The following is an 18520-nucleotide window of genomic DNA, read 5'->3' as shown; positions in this document are numbered from 1 at the left end:
GTGTGTTAGAGATTGCAGGAAAAACCTGTAGGAATTATTGGGGTACAGAAAAGTTCTGGAAGTTAAAGTACTGTGGGTTCTGAGGTTCAGGCATAGGAGAAACCAATGGTTTGAGTGCAGGTGAAACAGGGAGAACCAGTGAAAGGTAAAGAAGTGGGAATGTGTTCACAGTTTACTCAAGGGAATTCTGAGGAGGCTGTTTGCAGAAATGTTTAAAGACTTTGTATGTGAAGGGAAAGTGTTTCCATGTCTACAGGGTGGAGTAGGTAAAGATGTTAAAATTTTAAGAGACACAGGGTCTAGTCAATCCTTAATGTTGTGGGATAGTGATATTTGTTGTTCATAGGGAGTGTTAGAGGAGAAGATAATAATAAGGGTTCATGGAGATACTAAACCTCTTCTGTTGTGGAAGATAAATGTAAAGAGTAAATGGGAGACGGGTGAAGTTATAGTTGGAGTGGTAGAAAAATTGCCCATTGCAGGGGATCAATTTATTCTGGGTAATGATATAGCTGGACTGCAAATGTGAGTGATGCCTGTGGTAGTTGAGCAGCCTGTAGAAGTGTTTTCAACAGAAGTGCTACAGAAGGAACATCCTGGATTGTTTCCTGATTATGTTATAATGAGATCTAAGGCCCATAGGGAAGAACAAAATAAACAAGGTGAGCAAGTGGTGCAAAGGCAAGAACAAGGTGTCGAAATCCAATTAGCTGCCACCGTATTTGACAACATGGTTCAGAAGGAAGGAATGCAGGGCTGTTCAGCTGAAGTGATTAACTCAAAGAGGTTATGGAGTTACAGAAAAATGGTTTGCAATTAAAACAGTTATATCAGAAAGCTTATTCAGACGCCGGAGCAAAATGTATTCCAGTATGTTATTATCTTTGAGGGAATATATTAATGAGAAAATGGCGGTCGGATCATGTCTCAGCAAATGAAAGCTGGAGAGAGGTGCATCAGATTGTTATCCCATAAGGGTACAGAAATTAGATTCTGAGGATTGCTCATGAAATTCTAATGAAATATTGAGTTGCCTTCCAAGCAACTGTCAAAGTGCTTTGGAAAAGTTATTGTAGTCACACAAACCAATTTGTGGAAATGAGTTGGGAAAGCTTTACCTGACGTATGTAGTATAGAAATATCATCTTCAGCGAGGCAACAACCTTATAGATTAAATCTGGCAAAGTTATCACAAGTACAAAAAGTAACTGCTTCATGTCGAGTCTAGTTGCAGTAACGGGAGTTCGCCTATTGTACTGGTACCGAAACCAGATGGAACACAAAGACTGTGTGTGGACTATCGAAAGGTGATTGCAGTGACAAAAGTGGATTCATATGCCATACCACGATTGGAAGATTGCATTGAGAAAGTGGGACAATCAGAAATTATCACAAAGATTGAGTTACTAAAACGATATTGGCAGGTACCATTATCAAAGAGAGCAAAGGAGATATCAGCTTTTGTAAGGCCAAGTAGACTATATCAGATTAAAGTTATGCCATCTGGTATGAAGAATCACAGAATCACAAAACAGTGCAGAAGAGGCCCTTCAGCCCATCGAGTCTGCATCGACACATGAGAAACACCTGACCTACCTACCTAATCCCATTTACCAGCACTTGGCCCTTGGCCTTGAATGTTATGACGTGCCAAGTACTCACCCAGGTACTTTTTAAGGGATGTAAGGCAACCCACCTCCACCACCCTCCCAGGCAGTGCATTCCAGACCGTCACCACCCTCTAGGTAAAAAAGTTTTTCCTCATATACCCCCTAAACCTCTTGCCCCTCACCTTGAACTTGTGTCCCCTTGTGACTGACCCTTCAGCTAAGGGGAACAGCTGCACCCTATCCACCTTGTCCATGCCCCTCATAATCTTGTACACCTCGATTAGGTCGCCCCCTCAGTCTTCTTTGCTCCAACGAAAACAATCCAAGTCTATCCAACCTCTCTTCATAACTTAAATGTTTCATCCCAGGCCACATCCTGGTGAATCTCCTCTTCACCCCCTCCAGTGCAATCACATCCTTCCTATAATGTGGCGACCAGAACTGCACACAGTACTCCAGCTGTGGCCTCACCAACATGACCTCCCTACTTTTGTAATCTATGCCTCGATTGATAAAGGCAAGTGTCCCTTATGCCTTTTTCACCACCCCACTAACATGCCCCTCCACCTTCAGAGATCTATGGACACATGCCAAGGTCCCTTTGTTCCTCAGAACTTCCAAGTGTCATGCCGTTCATTGAATACTTCCTTGTCAAATTACTGATCCATCTGGCTCTGCATTAAAAATGTTCAAAGACTCTGCTTCCATCGCCTTTTGAGAAAGAGAGTTCCAAACACTCACAACACTCAGAGAAAAAAATTCTCCTCACCTCTGCCTTAAATGAGCAACCCCTTATTTTTAAACAGTGACGCTAGTTCTATATTCTCCCACAAGAGGAAACATCCTCTCCACATCCACCCTGTCAAGACCCCTTAGGATCTTAAAGGTTTCAATCAAGTTACCTCTTACTCTCCTAGACTCCAGTGGGTGCAAGCCCAACCTTTCCTCTTAAGACAACCTACCCATTCCTGGTGTTAGTCTAGCAAAACCTCTCTGAACTGCTTCCAAAGCACCTAAATGTTTCCTTAAATAAGGAGGCCAGTACTGTACAAAATACTCCAGATGTGGTCTCACCAATACCCTGTGCAATTGAAGCATAACCTCCCTACTTTTGTAATCTATGCCCCTCACAATAAATGATAGTATACTATTAACTTTCCTAATAACTTGCTGTACCTGCATACTAGCCTTTTGTGATTCATGGACAAGGACAGCCAGATCCTTCTGAATCTTAGAGCTCTGCAATCTCTCACCATTTAAATAATAAGTTTTGTTTTTATTCTTCCTGTCAAAATAAACAATTTCATATTTGCCTACATTTACTCCATTTGCCAGAGCTTTGCCAACTCACTTAACCTATCTAAGTTGCGTTGTAGCCTCCTTATGTCCTCTTCACAATTTACTTTCCAATTTATCTTTGTGTCGTCAGCAAATTTAGCAACCATTCCTTCGACCCATTCATCCAAGTCATTTATATAAACTGTACAAAGTTGAGACTCTAGCACTGATCTCTGTGGCACACCATTTGTCATATCTTGCCAATCAGAAAAATACCCATTTATGTCTACTCTCTGATTCCTGTTAGCTAGTCAATCTTCTATCCATGCCAATATGTTACTCCTACTCCATGAGGTTTTATTTTCCGCAATAACCTTTGATATGGCACATTATCAAATGCCTTCTGGAAATCTAAGTACAGTACATGCACTGGTTCCCCTTTATCCATAGCACACGTGACTCCTTCAAAGAACTCCAATAAATTGGTTACTCATGATTTCCCTTCCACAAAACCATGTTGACACTGCCTGATTGCCTTGAATTTTTCTAAGTGCTCTGCTATAGCATCTTTAATAATAGCTTCTAACAGTTTCCCAGGACAGGTATTAGGCTAACTGGCCTGTAGCTTCCTACTTTCTGTCTCCCTCCCTTTTTGAATAAAGGAGTTACAGTTGCCATTTTCCAGTCTAATGGAACCTCTCCCGACTCTAGGGAATTTTGAAAAATTAAAACCAATGCATCAATCATCTCACTAGCCGCTTCTTCCAGGACCTTAGGGTGAAGTACATCCGGACTTGGGGATTTGTCAGCCTGCAGCCGCAACAAATTGCTCAATACCACCTCCCTGGTGATTGTAATTTTCCCGAGGTCCTCCCTCTCTTCCATTTCCTGATTTACTACTATTTCCAGGATGTTACTTGTGGCCTCTGCAGTGAAGCCTTAAGCAAAATACCTGTTTAATTTATCTGCCATCTCCCTGCTTTCCATTATCAATTCCCCAGACACACTTTCTATCGGGCCAATGCTCAATTTGATCATTCCTTTCTTATTTAAATATTGATAGAAACTCTTACTATCCATCTTTATATTACTAGCTAATTTTCTCTCTGTACTGTAACTTTTCCCTCCTTATTAATCTTTTTGTCATTCTTTGCTGTTCTTTATATTCTTTCCAACCTTCTGACCTGCCACCCGTCTTTGCGCAATTATATGCTTTTTCTTTCAGTTTGATATTGTCTTTAACTTTTTTAGTTAACCACGGATGGTGGGTCCTTCCCTTGGAATTTTTCTTTCTCATTGGAATGTATATATTCTGTGTATGCTGAAATATCCCTTTATATGCCTGCCACTGAACCTCTATTCATCAGTTCATTTTAGCTCGCTCTGCTTTCATGCCTTCATAATTGCGCTTATTTAAGTTTAAAATACTAGTCTTGGATGCACTCGTTTCTCCCTCAAAATGAATGAAAAATTCAATCATATTATGATCACTGCTACCTAGGTGAATGATCACCAGGAGGTTATCAATTAATGATATCTCGCTGCTCAATACCAGGTCTAGTACAGCCTGCTGTCTGGTTGGCTCCAGAACATGCTGTTCTAAGAAACTATCCTGAAAACATTCTATAAATCCATGCTCACTACCTTTGCCCGTCAGATTTTTCCAGTCTATATGTAGATTAAAATTCCCCATGGTTATTGTTGCACCTTTCTGGCAAGCTCCTATTATCTCTTTTATATTTATACTCTGTCCTACCATGTAGTTACAATGAGGAGGCCTGTACACCACTCCCACAATTGGCTTCTTGCCTTTATCATTTCCTACCTCAATGTGACTCCAGGATTTTCTTTTATTCTTTCAAGGGATGTGGGCTTCGTTGGCTGGGCCAGCATTTATTACACATCCCTAGTTTCCCTCGAGAAGGTGGTGGTGGTGGTGAGCTGCTTTTACAGTCCATGTGGTATAGTGCTGTTAGGAAAGGAGTTCCAGGATTTTGACCCAGCGACAGTGAAGGAACAGCAATATATTTCCAAGTCGGGATGGTGAGTGACATGGAGGGGAACTTCCAGGTGGTGGTGTTCCCATCTATCTGCTGCCTTTGTCCTTCCAGATGATAGTTGTCATGAGTTTGGAAGGTGCTCTCTAAGAAGCCTTGGTGAATTCCTACAGTACATCTTGTAGATGATACACACTGCTGCTACTATGCGCCAGTGGTGGAGGGAGTGAATGTTTGTGGATACGGTGCGAATCAAGTGTGTTACTTTGTCCTGGATGGTGTCATGCTTCTTGAGTGTTGTGGGAGCTGAAGTGGGGAGTATTCCATCACACTCCTAACCTTTTTTTATTCAATCATGGGATGTGGGCATCGCTGGCTAGGCCAGCATTTATTACCCATCCCTAATTGCCCTTGTTCAGATGGCAGTTAAGAGTCAACCACATTGCTGTGGGTATGGAGTCACATGTAGGCCAAACCAGGTAATGATGCCAGATTTCCTTCCCTAAAGGACATTCGTGAACCTTGAAGATGGTGGACAGGCTTTGGGGAGTCAGAAGGTGAGTTACCCCTAGCCTCTGACCTGCTCTTGTAGCCACAGTATTTATAAATCTAGCCCAGTTCAGTTTCTTGTCAATGCTAACCCCCAGGATGTTGATAATGGAGGATTCAGTGACGGTAATGTCTTGGAACATCAAGGGGCAATGGTTAGATTCTCTCTTGTTCGAGAATGTCATTGCCTGGCACTTGTGTGGCCTGAATGTTACATGCCACTTGTCAGCCCAAGCCTGAATATTGTCCAGATCTTGCTGCATTTGGACATGGACTGCTTCAGTATCTGAGGAGTCGCGAATGGTGCTGAACATTGTGCAATCACCAGTGAACATCCCCACTTCTGACCTTATGATGGAAGGAAGGTCTTCGTTGAAGCAGCTGAAGATGGTTGGGCCAAGGGCACTACCCTGAGGAGCTCCTGCAGTGATGTTCTGGAGCTGAGATGACTGACCTCCAACAACTCAACAACATGTAGACAGCAGACACACAAGAACCATGCTTCCACGTTAATCATAACTGAGTAGACAATTGTGGTGCCAAAACAACACTTCTGCTGCTTTGACAACACTGGAGGGAACACTGTTCGCCAGAACAGGTGTTTCAATTGATGGTGATCTGTTGTCTCTTCCACAACCTGCCATCGTTAGAGCATATCCGTTAGCACCAGAATTCAACTAGAACCTCAGGCAGTGACCACGTCTGCATCCACATTCCATTCAACATTCAACTCCAATTTCTGTGAATAAAACCCCCAGCTCCCCATTGTATGACAGTCCCACACCTTAGCATCCCTGTTATAAAACATCAGTGTTCTCTTAGATATAATCCTGAACTAAAAGCCACTACAATCCAACCATTCCACATCCACATGATCAACAAAACATTAAATATTCCATACAAAACTCACGCTTAGAGATTTTGCCAGGCCTAGTGGTCCAACACAATTCTATCTCAGTGCTGCAGCATGGCTTGATGAAAACTATTGATTTTCAGTAGAAGAGACTGCAGATGGCCTTGCAGGACAGTCAACCAGCTCTGGACCTCGAAGACCTCGCTTTGCACACTCTGGCATGGGTGGCAACAGTGAAGGCTGGCTAACTGACAGGCAACATCAATGGCACTGGCAGAATGGCAGTCAGTGGAGAATGAATGTGTCATCCTGAGAGAGCAGGGTTCATGCTCCACAGTGCCAAGGTTCCCAAAACGGGCCTCAGGAATCCTTGTACTCAGCTGCAGGAAGATTGCTGGACTACTGCTAAGACTCAAAATCTCTATGAGCTCTGGCATCTGCAATCATGGTGGCAGCATTCAAAGCCAGCATGATAAGAAACTAAGATTTCATGGCCTCAGTGTCAGTTTACACAGCAGCACTCAAATTGTAGGTGCCTTCTGCTTTTGCTGAAATAGAAGCTGAGCCATCAGCCCAACCCTGGCTCCGTCTTTGGGGACTGCCTCCAGTCCCAGCAGTAACCACTACTCCACTGCTCAACTCAAGCCAAAGCCAATGACAGACCTAACAGTAATTAAATAGCTGCAGGGCATGCCAGCAAACATTGTTAAGCTCACCACCAACTCTAACAGCAGATATCCCACCCCCAGCACAAAATTCAGCCCACTGTGTTGATTGATCAACCACAAGATTATATCTATGCCACCACTGGCTTTTGATTAAATAGTATAATGTGAACATTAATCTAGTGTTCAAATAAAAGATATGACTTGTCTAATGCTCAGACTGATTTAACTGTTAAAATATCTTACCATTTAGGAAAGTGATGTATCTACGAATAGTATCTTTGAAATCTTTCTTCTCTCTATCCCCATGTATTGATTGATTTAGTGCTCCCCATTTTTCAGATGTGGAAATAGCTGGCATGAAAATATTTTCCAGCATATTCACAGCACCGGTGAGAATTCCATCAGTACAATCCAGGACACAAAAGGATACCTCCTGCAAGTAGGCATAATAATTAACTAAATGTAAGTATTATTGAAACTGCAATAATTCCTCAATTTCTCATCTATGTTGCCACACACTTAAAATGAAAGATTATCTACAAAACAAAATACGGGGATGCTGGAAATCTGAAATAAAAAGAGAAAACTCTGGCAATACTCATCCAAACTCTGGTGAAAGGCCACAATTGAAACTATTAGCTCTGTTTCTCTCTCCACAAATGCTGCCAGATGCACTGAGGATTTCCAGCATTTTCAGTTTTTAATTAAAGATTATCCACCTGATAGAGTCATTGAGATTCTATGAATCTGAAACATCCAGCGTTCACTGGTACCACTTTGGTCAGTCAAGAGCAAGGGTGTGGGAAAATACAAAAACAACTACTCACACTTATATAGCATTGTTACAGAGCACAGTTATGATAGTACGAACTTTTAGAAAACTACTTTAAAGGTTTTTTTTTAATTAAAACCTTGGACTGAGTTTAAAGATAGTTTTAAAATGGTTCCAAGCTACTGGACAGAGTTGTGGATTTAACACTGGGTCTCCTCTTCCGAGATGATAAAAGAAAACCTTTAATATAATTATAGTTCACTGTGGTCTTGTCCAGAAGATGACAAAGATTTGTTGCCGCCTCATTGCAAGAATGTAAATTGTGCCTTAACCAGGACAAAAGCAAAAAATCACAGGTGAGAGAAGGGCTGTTCAAAGTGTCGGTCTTATTTGGGAGATCACTTGGCATTTTGTACAGGTCACATGATAACAGCGCCCATCTTAGCTTACTTGCAAAAAGCATTGAAAAAGGCAGATCCACAGAGAACTATCTTGAAGAAGCTTTAACACAAGGAGAGATAGAGAAAGGCATCAAAAAACAGCCACAGGTCTGCTGTAAAGTAACTAAGTAACTGAAAGTGCCAAGCTTGCAGAACAGAAAAAAGGAATCTTCTCTGTTCCCTGTACACCTGATCCCACCCACCAAGCTCCCAGTTAAAACAACCTTCAGCATTGAAAGCCTTCGCAGCTATTTCAGCTGCAGAGACAACTCTATAGCCTCAATACCTTCACTTTAGACAACACAGCACCTCGACTTCAAAACATATTAGGCCTTCCCTGAATATGGACTAATCTTGATTTACAATTATAAGAATGGTATGTCTTAATTTTTATCTAATCTTTGAGTGTTTGTGTTAGCAACTTTGGCCAGAATATTCCATTCTTGAGTTTAAGTTTCACGGCCAGTGCGGAAGTGAGTGATTCCCACTGTGGGACAGAACGGCTGACCGCGCACAATTTAAACTGTTCAACTCATTACATATGCACCTGCAAGGAGTTCGCTAAAACTCATGGCGGGGTGGGGGCGCAGGAAGTCGCCATCCCCGCCATTACCTCATTGAGTTGAAGGTTCGGGAACCATACTTAAACGGCAACCGGACAGCCATTCACTCGCTGCAAGCAAGGAGCTCCAAATACTGCTGAGACCACAATGTTGCAGACCAGACAATGTGTGGGCCCACAGTTCAGCGAAACCTCCCTGAGGATTATCTTCCAGGGAAGGCAGGAGGTGCTGTTGCCCAGGGATGGCAGCAGGAGGCTTTCCGCTTGACCATGGTGACCTCGACAGTTGTTGTAGTGGAGGTTTGCACCCGTGAAGCCCACCAAAGAATGGCCCAGCAGTGCAGGAAGAGAATGAACGATCTGCTGAGCACCACCAGGGCAAGTGGCACCATCTACTCACTGCAAACTGACACTAATAAAGTCATCAGACAGTGTAAGTGTACGAGTGCACAGTGATGTCAGACAGGACTTGGGTTGTAAGACTCAGTAGCAGATGGGACGTGCACTGAATGTGTACCAGCCACTATGTGCCCGCAATCTTATATCAGTTGCAGGACATCATGCTTGTTAATGACTTACTGGGCATGCATGCTCCTAAACTGCTCATGCACCCATTGGGATGACATTCAGTCCTCCAGTCTTTCAGCAAGACTGCCATGCAGATATTAACGTATATAATGTTACTGGAAATTATTTTAAATTGGAATTGTAGTAGGGTATGTGGGTGTGAGTATGTATGTCTTAATTGGATTAAAACCAGCAAGTCTGGGTGCTTTGATGTATAGTAGTTCTGAGATGTTAAACAATAAGGTAGAGGGTACATTTGCATTTTGTTGAATAAACCATTCAAAGGTTGAGGGTGAAATCTTGCACCTAGCTAGGAGACACCAAGCAATATGTTTATATTACCGATAAAATTAGTACAATGAAAGGTGTTTTATTGTTAGAAAAGGTGGAGTTCAAAGGGCCTGGTGATACAATGAGACTTTGCATTCAAAGGGAAGGCTAGGTATATACAGAAAAGAGTCTTGTGTGTGTAAGTCAGAGGCATGTAAGATCTAAGCTGCCTGTAAGCCTACAATGGTGCAAAGGAACCAAATTGAAAGGAACCTCATTTTCAATTCGTAAAATAAAATATGCTTTGCCTGGTGTCTGTTTAAGTCTATGGGTTATTGTTGCCTTGGTGAAGATTTACCTGGGAGTGATTAATTTGGAGGTTTGTTTAGTAGACATTATGGTAGTAATTTGTAGACACGTGTATGTGTTTAATTCCTTGTTAAATTAATAAATGTTTAATTTAATTTATATAAAAAGCTTCTTGAGGCTTGGTGGTTTCATTCCTGAATTCAGAGCTGCATCTTAAACATACCAATTGAAAATACAGTTTATGACAGTTGTTTAAAGTTTCCCTCTGGGATTTTAAATAACTCAAGCCTTTACCAACTGCTGTTCCATAACAAGGACAAAAACACCCACAATAAGAGGGAGCGGGCCAAGAACAGAGGTGGCATTCCTAACATTCAGGTCCTCACCCCTTTAAAGAAGCAGGTCTCCAAGGTAGCTGGGGAGGAGCATGACTGTGACTGTGCTGAAGGTGAGTTGGGCCTCCCTCAGAATGCCAGTGAGGATGCCTCCTGTCTACAGTTGTCAGATGCACATGCAGAGTAGTACATTGCTTTAATTAAGGACAGGAGTATGCTTAGGCATTCACTAAATCTTCGGCAATCTCTCCTTTGCCTCCACCTATCACTGGCCCCCTACCCAGCCCTACCTGTCCCACCCCCCTCAGCCAGCTTATATTTCACCTCATTTCTATATTCCCTCAGTTCTGATGAAGAGTCATACAGACTCGAAACATTAACTGTATTCCTCTCCGCAGATGCGGCCAGACCTGCTGAGTTTTTCCAGGTAATTTTGTTTCAGATTACCAGCATCAGCAGTATTTTGCTTTTAAGTCTAAAAGTGATGTAGTTCACTAGGGTCTTAGATCTCAACAAACAAAATTCTGGGAATATGAGGGGCAAATTCACTAGGGTTGATTGGGAAATTACATTGAAAGGTATGATGTAATAAGCAGTTATGAACGTTTAAAGAACTAATACATAATTTGCAACAAAATGCACAAAAACCCAGAAAGGAACGTGGCTAATGAAAGAAATCAAAGATTGCATTGGATCAAAGGATGAGGTGTATAAAGATGCCAAACAAAAAGAAAAGCCTGAGAATTGGAAACATTTTGGAATTCTTCAAAGAAGGACCAAGAAAAAGATTAAGAAAGGGAAGAGGCATACAAATTGGCCAGAAAAAACAACAGGCCTAAGGATTGGGGACACTTTAGAATTCAGCAAAGGAGGACCAAGGGATTGATTAAGAAGAGGAAAATAAGGTATGAGAGTAAGGTTGCAGGGAACATAAAAACTGACTGTAAAAGTTTCTGTAGGTATGTGAAGAGAAAAAAATTGGTGAAGACAAATGTAGGTCCCTTGCAGTCAGAAACAGGGGTATTTATAATGGGGAACAAAGAAATGGCTAACCAACTAAATACATACTTTGGTTCTGTCTTCACAAAGGAAGACACTAATAACATACCAGAAATGTTGGGTAACACAGTGTTTAGCGAGACGGAGGAACTGAAAGAAATCAGTATTAGTAGGGAAATGGTGTTGGAGAAATTGATGGGATTGAAGGCCGATAAACCCCCAGGGCCTGATAATCTACATCCCAAAGTACTTAAGGAAATGGCCCGAGAAATAGTGGATGCATTGGTGGTCATCTTCCGAGATTCTATAGACTCTGGAACAGTTCCTACAGATTGGAGGGTAGCTAATGTAACCCAACTACTTAAAAAGGGAGGTAGAGAGAAAACAGGGAATTATAGGCCAGTCAGCTTGACTTCGGTAGTGGGGAAAATACTAGAGTCCATTATTAAGGATGTAACTAGCAGAGTTAATGAGGGGGAGCCAGTGGATATGCTTTATTTGGACTTTCAGAAGGCTTTCGACAAAGTCCATATAAGAGATTAGCGTGTTAAATTAAAGCACATGGGATTGGGGGTAGTGTATTGAGAAGGATAGAAAACTGGTTAGCAGACAGGTAACAAAGAGTAGGAATAAACAGGTCTTTTTCCAAATGGCAGGTAGTGACGAGTGGGGTACCACAGGGATTGGTGCTGGGACCCCAGTTATTCACAATATATATTAGTGATTTAGATGAGGGAACTAAATGTAATATTTCCAAATTTGCAGATGATACAAAGCTAGGTGGGATGGGTGAGCTGTGAGGAGGATGCAGAGATGCTTCAGTGTGATTTGGACAAGCTGAGTGAGAAGGCAAATGCATGGCAGATGCAGTATAATGTAGATAAATGTGAGCTTATTCACTTTGGTAGCAAAACAGGAAGGCAGATCTCCGGCACTTGAAAGGCTGCTCAGTCTGAGTCAGACAACGGGTCTCTGGAAGCGAAAGCCAATTCAATGCTGGAGATGAAATAACAGGTGGCAGAACATCAGGCAGAGATTCGACAGTCACTTAGCAGACTAGAGACAGCGATGGAGGAGTCCGTCCACATTCTATCTGATATCATGGCTCCGATATTTGAGCGCCTCGAGGTCACCGTTGGAAGGCTGGTGACTACCCATTGAGTTCTTGGTCTGGCAGGTGTTGCCGGATTTGCACTCAGCCTCGCACTCCATGGCCACATACCCTGGTGAGCACCATCAAGATGTAGGCAACATGGAGAAGAGGCACCTTGACCTTCCTCCAGGAGTCAGGGCAGGGCCCTTGGGCACCCACAGGGAGGTTAAAGGGGCCTCCTCTCAGGAAACTCCAAAGGTGTGCAGCCGGTCAGAGTCCCCTCTGCCTGTGACCCCAACCACTTCAGCTGCTCAGGCCACAGAGGACTCTTCTGCCCCTGAGCAGGCAGGAGCCCTCCAGCCCTTGGGTCCACTAAGGTCATTACAGACATCAGGAGGTAGTAGTCAGCAGGTTGCCTCCACCTCTGCTGGGGATGTCGGGGTTGCAGCCAAGAGTACCAGTAGGGTTAGGAAAGTTAAGAAATTTTGATTTCACTTTTGGATCACGGATATCACTGTAAAGAAATTGCATTTTTGTAAATACATTTGATGGTTTGTGAATGTTTCAGTCAACTGAAAACATTGTGAATTTGTACACTGGAACCTTCTTAGCCATCCTCCCACTCAGCGACAATGTCCCACTGTGAGATTAACATTCATGTGATGTCAACCTCAGGTGAACTAGTCTTCGCACCCTTGTGTGATCTCAGGGAGATGTGTTTAAATCTTTATTTGATGTGTGCGATGTAATTGTTTCTAACCCTTCTTCCTCAAGGAACAACATTGAGTGAGGACAGTTCATCAGCACTGATACTCTAGCAGCAGTTGTGTTTCCTCAGTCGTAGCATCAGAAGACAAGATATGCTTGGGAGGAGGAGATCCTTAGGCATGTCCACATCTCAGTTTCAACAGTGTTTGCAACATTAGATGGCAGCAAAGGCTTCAAGTCTTCTCTCGTAACGCTCCTGTTCCTCAGTGGACTCTCAGTTCCCAGAGGGTGCGCACTCACAGAGCACTGCAAATCAAAGCAAAGGTCATGGCTTAGCGACTCAGGAGGCCAGAACGCACAAATGTGAATGCAGAACTTGTTCTCACTAAAAGTGCTTAATTATCCCCTGTTATGTAAAGAAATGGCATTGAGGGCTAGGAGAGATGTGGCCATATGCCCTCGCTTAACTTCACTCTTCCTGGAACCTGTCAGCAATTAAGTATCACAGGCACATCTCCCACATTTTCCTTCCTCTATGGCATGATCGCACTCACACTAACCCTCAGCAGCCTCATAAGGTTCCTGGGCCTCCAGATCTTCATTCTCAGATGAGTTCCCATCCTCCTCCAGTTCACACTCTGGCAGGGGTTCACCTCTTTGCACTGCCAGATTGTGAAGAGCGCAATACACTGCGATGATGCGGGAAACCCTATCAGGGGTGTATTGTAGTGAGCCACCAGAGCAGTCCAAGCTTCTGAAGCACATCTTCAGAAGCCTTATGATCTGCTATATAAGGGAATACATAGAGTTGTGAACAGCATCATACCTCTCCTCGTGACGACGTTTGAAGGCGTGGCATTGGTGCCAGAAACCAGCATTTCAGTGGGTACCCCTTATACCCAAGCAGCCATCCCTGCAAACGTAATGGTCCCTCAGGCACCTGGGAGTGACTCAGGATGTAGGAGTCATGTCAACTCCCAGGGTGCTGTGCACAAACGTTCAGTATGTGCTTCTGATGATCACACACCGGTTGTACATTGATGGAATGGTAGTCCTAGCGGATAACAAACATTAGGGCTGCTGCCATGGAGCCTGTATAGCCACATGGGTACAGTCTATTGCATCCTCCCGATGACGACAAAGCCGGTGAATCTCGCAGTCTGACTATCTTCATCCAGAGCAAACCTGACATAATGATGGGCCTCCCTTTAAAGGGCACCATTAACTTCCTTTATGCATCGCTGTGTTGTGAACTGAGAGATGTCACACAGGTTCCCTTTTGATCCCTGGAAAGACTCAGAGGCAAAGAAATTGAGCACAGCGGTCACCTTCAAAGCCACTGGCAGGGGATACCCTCCAACTCCAAGTGGCATCAGGTTATCACGAAGAATATGGCATATGTGATGTACCAGAGCTTGGGACAAGTTCAGACATGCACGGCATTGCCCCTCACTCATTTCTAAATAGGAGACTCTTCTACAATAAACCCTAGGTCTGGCGATGCACCTCCATTGTCTGGGTCTCTCATCCTGACCCTTCTGCTCATGCTCCGGCTCTGCCTGACCCTCAGCTGGAGCTGCGTGCGGTATCGCCTCTCCGTCCTTTGCCTCCACCATTACATTAGTACCCTGACAAAGGCCACATTGAGCCCCAGATCCATATGTGCTTTTGCCTTCTCTCTGAAAGGAAACATTGAAGACATTAATGACTCAAGGGGCAAGAAAGTAAAGTTCAGAAGATGGAACGTATGGAAACTTAACAGTCCATAGTTTTTCCTGCCCTACTTACATGGTGGCTGATGCTGCCTTGTCCCTGAGGCATGAGCACACACATCAAGGTGGCATCACAGATATGTAACATCTTGAGCCCTGCATGGGATGCTAAGGTTTAATTGAGATGAGTGCTCCAACCTCGCTCTGTGACCCAATCTCTGATGTGGCATAGTAATGACCAATCAATTGCTTATGGTCAATGAGTGGTTGTCCCTTGGCCCGTTAGGAATGTCAAATCTGGTGAACATGACAGGTCTTCATTGATAGAATGCCATATATGATGCAGCTGTGCCTCCTTCACTATTGGCTGTGTTCCCAAATTCCCATCTAAATTCCTGTGTGTTACTCTTGAGCTGCAGCGACTGTGATGTGAAGCCACTGAGTTCTGAGTAGCCTTTTATCAGTGCTAATGAAGCCATTAGTTTTCTGTGGCTTTCTTCGGAAGTCATCCTCCTTTCTTTCTAAACAGCCTCCTGCTCACTCTTGCGGCAACAACAGGTTAAGTGTCCGACCCCAGAAAGGCCCATTTGTTCACCCTTCACCCTCACAGCCATTCCACAGCCTTCCTCCCCCTTTGCCCCCCTCGTGTTCGCCCTTCCCCATCACTGCCATTCCACAGCCTTCCCTCCGCTTTGCCCCCCTCATGTTCACTCTTCCCCCTCACATCTATTCCATGAGATGTTAATGAATGCAAATAGCATTCACGCCACTAGTCGGCAGGATAACAGACCCGCCCTTAATCCGCCACCAGAATTGCAAACTGTTTTTCCAGCGGATTTCCAACTTTTTGCCTGCCACTGGATTCTCCACTCCTGCCCACTGCAAAATCCACCGTGGGCATGATGCAAAAATTCCACCCTTTCTGTCTGTCTTCACAGAGGAAAATACTAAAAACCTCCCAGAAATAATGGAGAATCAAGGGACTAATGTAAACGAGAAAGAGCAAGATATTAATATTAGTACAAAAATAGTACCAGAGAAACTGATGGGGCTTAAAGTAGATAAATCCGGAGCTGGTGATTTTTTAAAAAAATCATTTATGGAATGTGGGCATCGCTGGCTAGGCCTTAATTTGTTACCCATCCCCAATTTCCCTTGAGAAATTGGTGGTGAACTGCCTTCTTGATTCGCTGCAGTCCCTATGGTGTAGGTACACCCACAGCGCTGTTAGGAAAGGAGCCCCAGGATTTTGATCCAGCGACAGTGAAGGAACAGCGATATAGTTCCAAGTCAGGGTGGTGAGTGGCTTGCAGGGGAACTTCCAGGTGGTGGTCTTCCCATGTATCTGCTGCCCTTGTCCTTCTAGATGGCAGCAGTCATGAGTTTGGAAGGTGCTGTTTGAGGAGCCTTGGTGAGTTCCTGCAGTGCATCTTGTAGATGGTACACACTACTGCCCTACATCCCACGGTGTTGAAAAGAGATGGCTGTAGAGGTAGTAGATGTATTGGTGGTCATCTTTCAAAATTCTATATTCTGGAAATGGTTCCTGCAGATTGGAAGGTGGCAAATGCAAATGTAACCCCACTATTTAGGAAAGGAGGGAGAGAAAAACAGGGAACTACAGACCAGTTAGCTTGATATCAGTAATAGGGAAAATGCTAGAATCTATATTAAAGGAGGTGATAACAAGGCACTTTGAAAATTATGGGAGGAATGGGCAGAGTCAACATGGATTTATGAAAGGGAAATATGATGGTAGGAATGGGCAGAGTCAACATGGATTTATGAAAGGGAAATAATGTTTAACAAACCTGCTGGAGTTTTTTGAGGATGTAACTAGCAGGATAGATGTTGTATAAATAGATTTTCAGAAAGCTTTTGGTAAGGTCCCATGCAAGAGGTTAATAAATAAAATATATACTGGCACAGATAGAGAACTGGTTAACGATCAGAAAACAGAGTAAGAATAAATGGATCATTTTCAGGTTGGCAGTCTGGGACTAGTGGGGTACTGCAAGGATCAGTGTTTGGGCACCAATTGCAATATATATTAACGATTTGGAAATAGGGATTAAAGGTAATATTTCCAAGTTGCAGATGACATAAAACAAGGTGGAAGTGTGAGTTGTAAGGAGGATGCAAAGACACTTCAAGGGGATTTGGAGAGGCTAAGCAAGTAGGCAAAAAAATTGGTAGATGGAATACAATGTAAAGAAATGTGAGGTTATCCACTTTGGCAGGACAAACTGAAATACAGAGTATTTCTTAAATGGTGAGAGGCTGCTGTGACAAACCCCAAAGAGAAAAAAAGGTACGCAATACCTTTAAATCAGGAGCTGGAACTATTATTCCCATTGGACCTCAGCATTTCAGCGCATGCGCCAATGGGAAATTTGTGTATTTTATCATTTCCAGTCAGGTAAATGGCCCTGTATGTTGGGTAAGGAAACAGTTAAAGGGGTTCAATTGCTAATTATTAGTTAACAACCTCAGTGCACATTTGGTGGTATAAAAGGGATAACAGGGAAGGCAAGTTTTGTTTGTGGAGAGTTTTATGACCAATAATAAAACTCTATCTGAAGGAGCCTGACTTGGTTTTGGTCTTCATTTCCAAACAAGTATTAGAGCTGAACAGTGATAGCTGAGAATGGTTCCGATCCATCGTCCTCTGTGTTATGGGCACAGCACGTTTCCACTGCGCAACTCTGTTTAAGTAAAAAGATTGGAAACTAAGCTTTCTTCAGACAAAAGACTGTATTTGGAGTTAACTATAAGAGCAGAGTTTGGAATTACTCAAAAATGGCTGAATCAAAATGTAGAGTTTCGAGCAATGATTACCCACCAACGTTTTCTGAGAGTGAACCCGGGGTGAGCAATGGAAGAATAAAGTAACCATGTGGACACGGGTTACATTCTTGCCAAAGAAAAAACAGGGAATGGCCTTGGCACTTTCGTTACCATACAAAAGCAAAATAAGATGTAAAGTATTTTCAGAGTTGAAGCCTGAGCATTTGGACACAGATGAAGGTTTGGAAATATTATTAAATTTTATGGATAAGATCTGTCAAAAAGATGATTTATTAAATGCTTACGAGGCATGGTCAGATTTTGACCAATTTAGGAAGTTGAAGGATAGTTCCAAAGAAGATTACATAATGGAATTCAGTAGACTATATGCAAATTTGCAAAAGTTCCGTCTAGAAATTCCCTAATCAGTGCTGCCATTTAAGTTACTAGACTGCCAAAGTATCGAATATTGACAGGCTTCTGGTTCTGATGGGAATTAAATTTGCAAAAAGACACACACTACTGAAAAAGATGTCAGAAGCTCTAAAACAAATTCCTCGGAAAACATTATTTTCCAGCAGCATTCATGGCTCAAATGAGCTATTCAGTGGCAAAACAGAAAATGCAGGATATATTGTTAACAGGATGGCGAGATCGTCTAGAAGCAGGACGAAGACATCAGTATGAAAGGAGATTTATAACTAGAAAACATGAGGAGAGAAACACCTTTGACAATTATAGTAGGAGAAAAGAATTAGGGAATTGCAACAAAACAATGAACCCCAGAAATGACCAGGGTGTGGTCAATTGGTGTTTTAGATGCGATTCAAAATACCAATATGCAATAAACTGTCCTAAACAACACAATAGGGTGTTCAAAATTATATACGAGGCAGAAGACTCAGAAGAAGATGGCGATATTGACCAAAGAGTGGGCATTGTATTAGTTACAAGAAGTTTCGGCCCAGAGGTGAACATCTTGGTTGCAGAGTCCTTCAACTGTGCGGTGCT

At 43.0% G+C, this 18520-nt stretch overlaps 1 protein-coding gene across 1 annotated transcript in view; it reads right to left on the bottom strand.

The window, feature by feature from the left end:
* LOC121278115 (dynein heavy chain 8, axonemal-like) overlaps nucleotides 1–18520 on the bottom strand; it is a 1831678-nt gene that overhangs the window by 1761372 nt on the left and 51786 nt on the right. The window contains exon 6 of the mRNA XM_041188200.1: nucleotides 7199–7388. Within this exon, the coding sequence (XP_041044134.1) occupies nucleotides 7199–7388 (190 nt within the window). The remainder of the gene's footprint in view (nucleotides 1–7198; nucleotides 7389–18520) is intronic.

Source organism: Carcharodon carcharias, chromosome 5, assembly GCF_017639515.1.
Source record: "Carcharodon carcharias isolate sCarCar2 chromosome 5, sCarCar2.pri, whole genome shotgun sequence".
In the NCBI taxonomy this organism is placed as follows: Eukaryota; Metazoa; Chordata; class Chondrichthyes; order Lamniformes; family Lamnidae; genus Carcharodon; species Carcharodon carcharias.
This window is presented reverse-complemented; position numbering and strand designations above follow the sequence as displayed.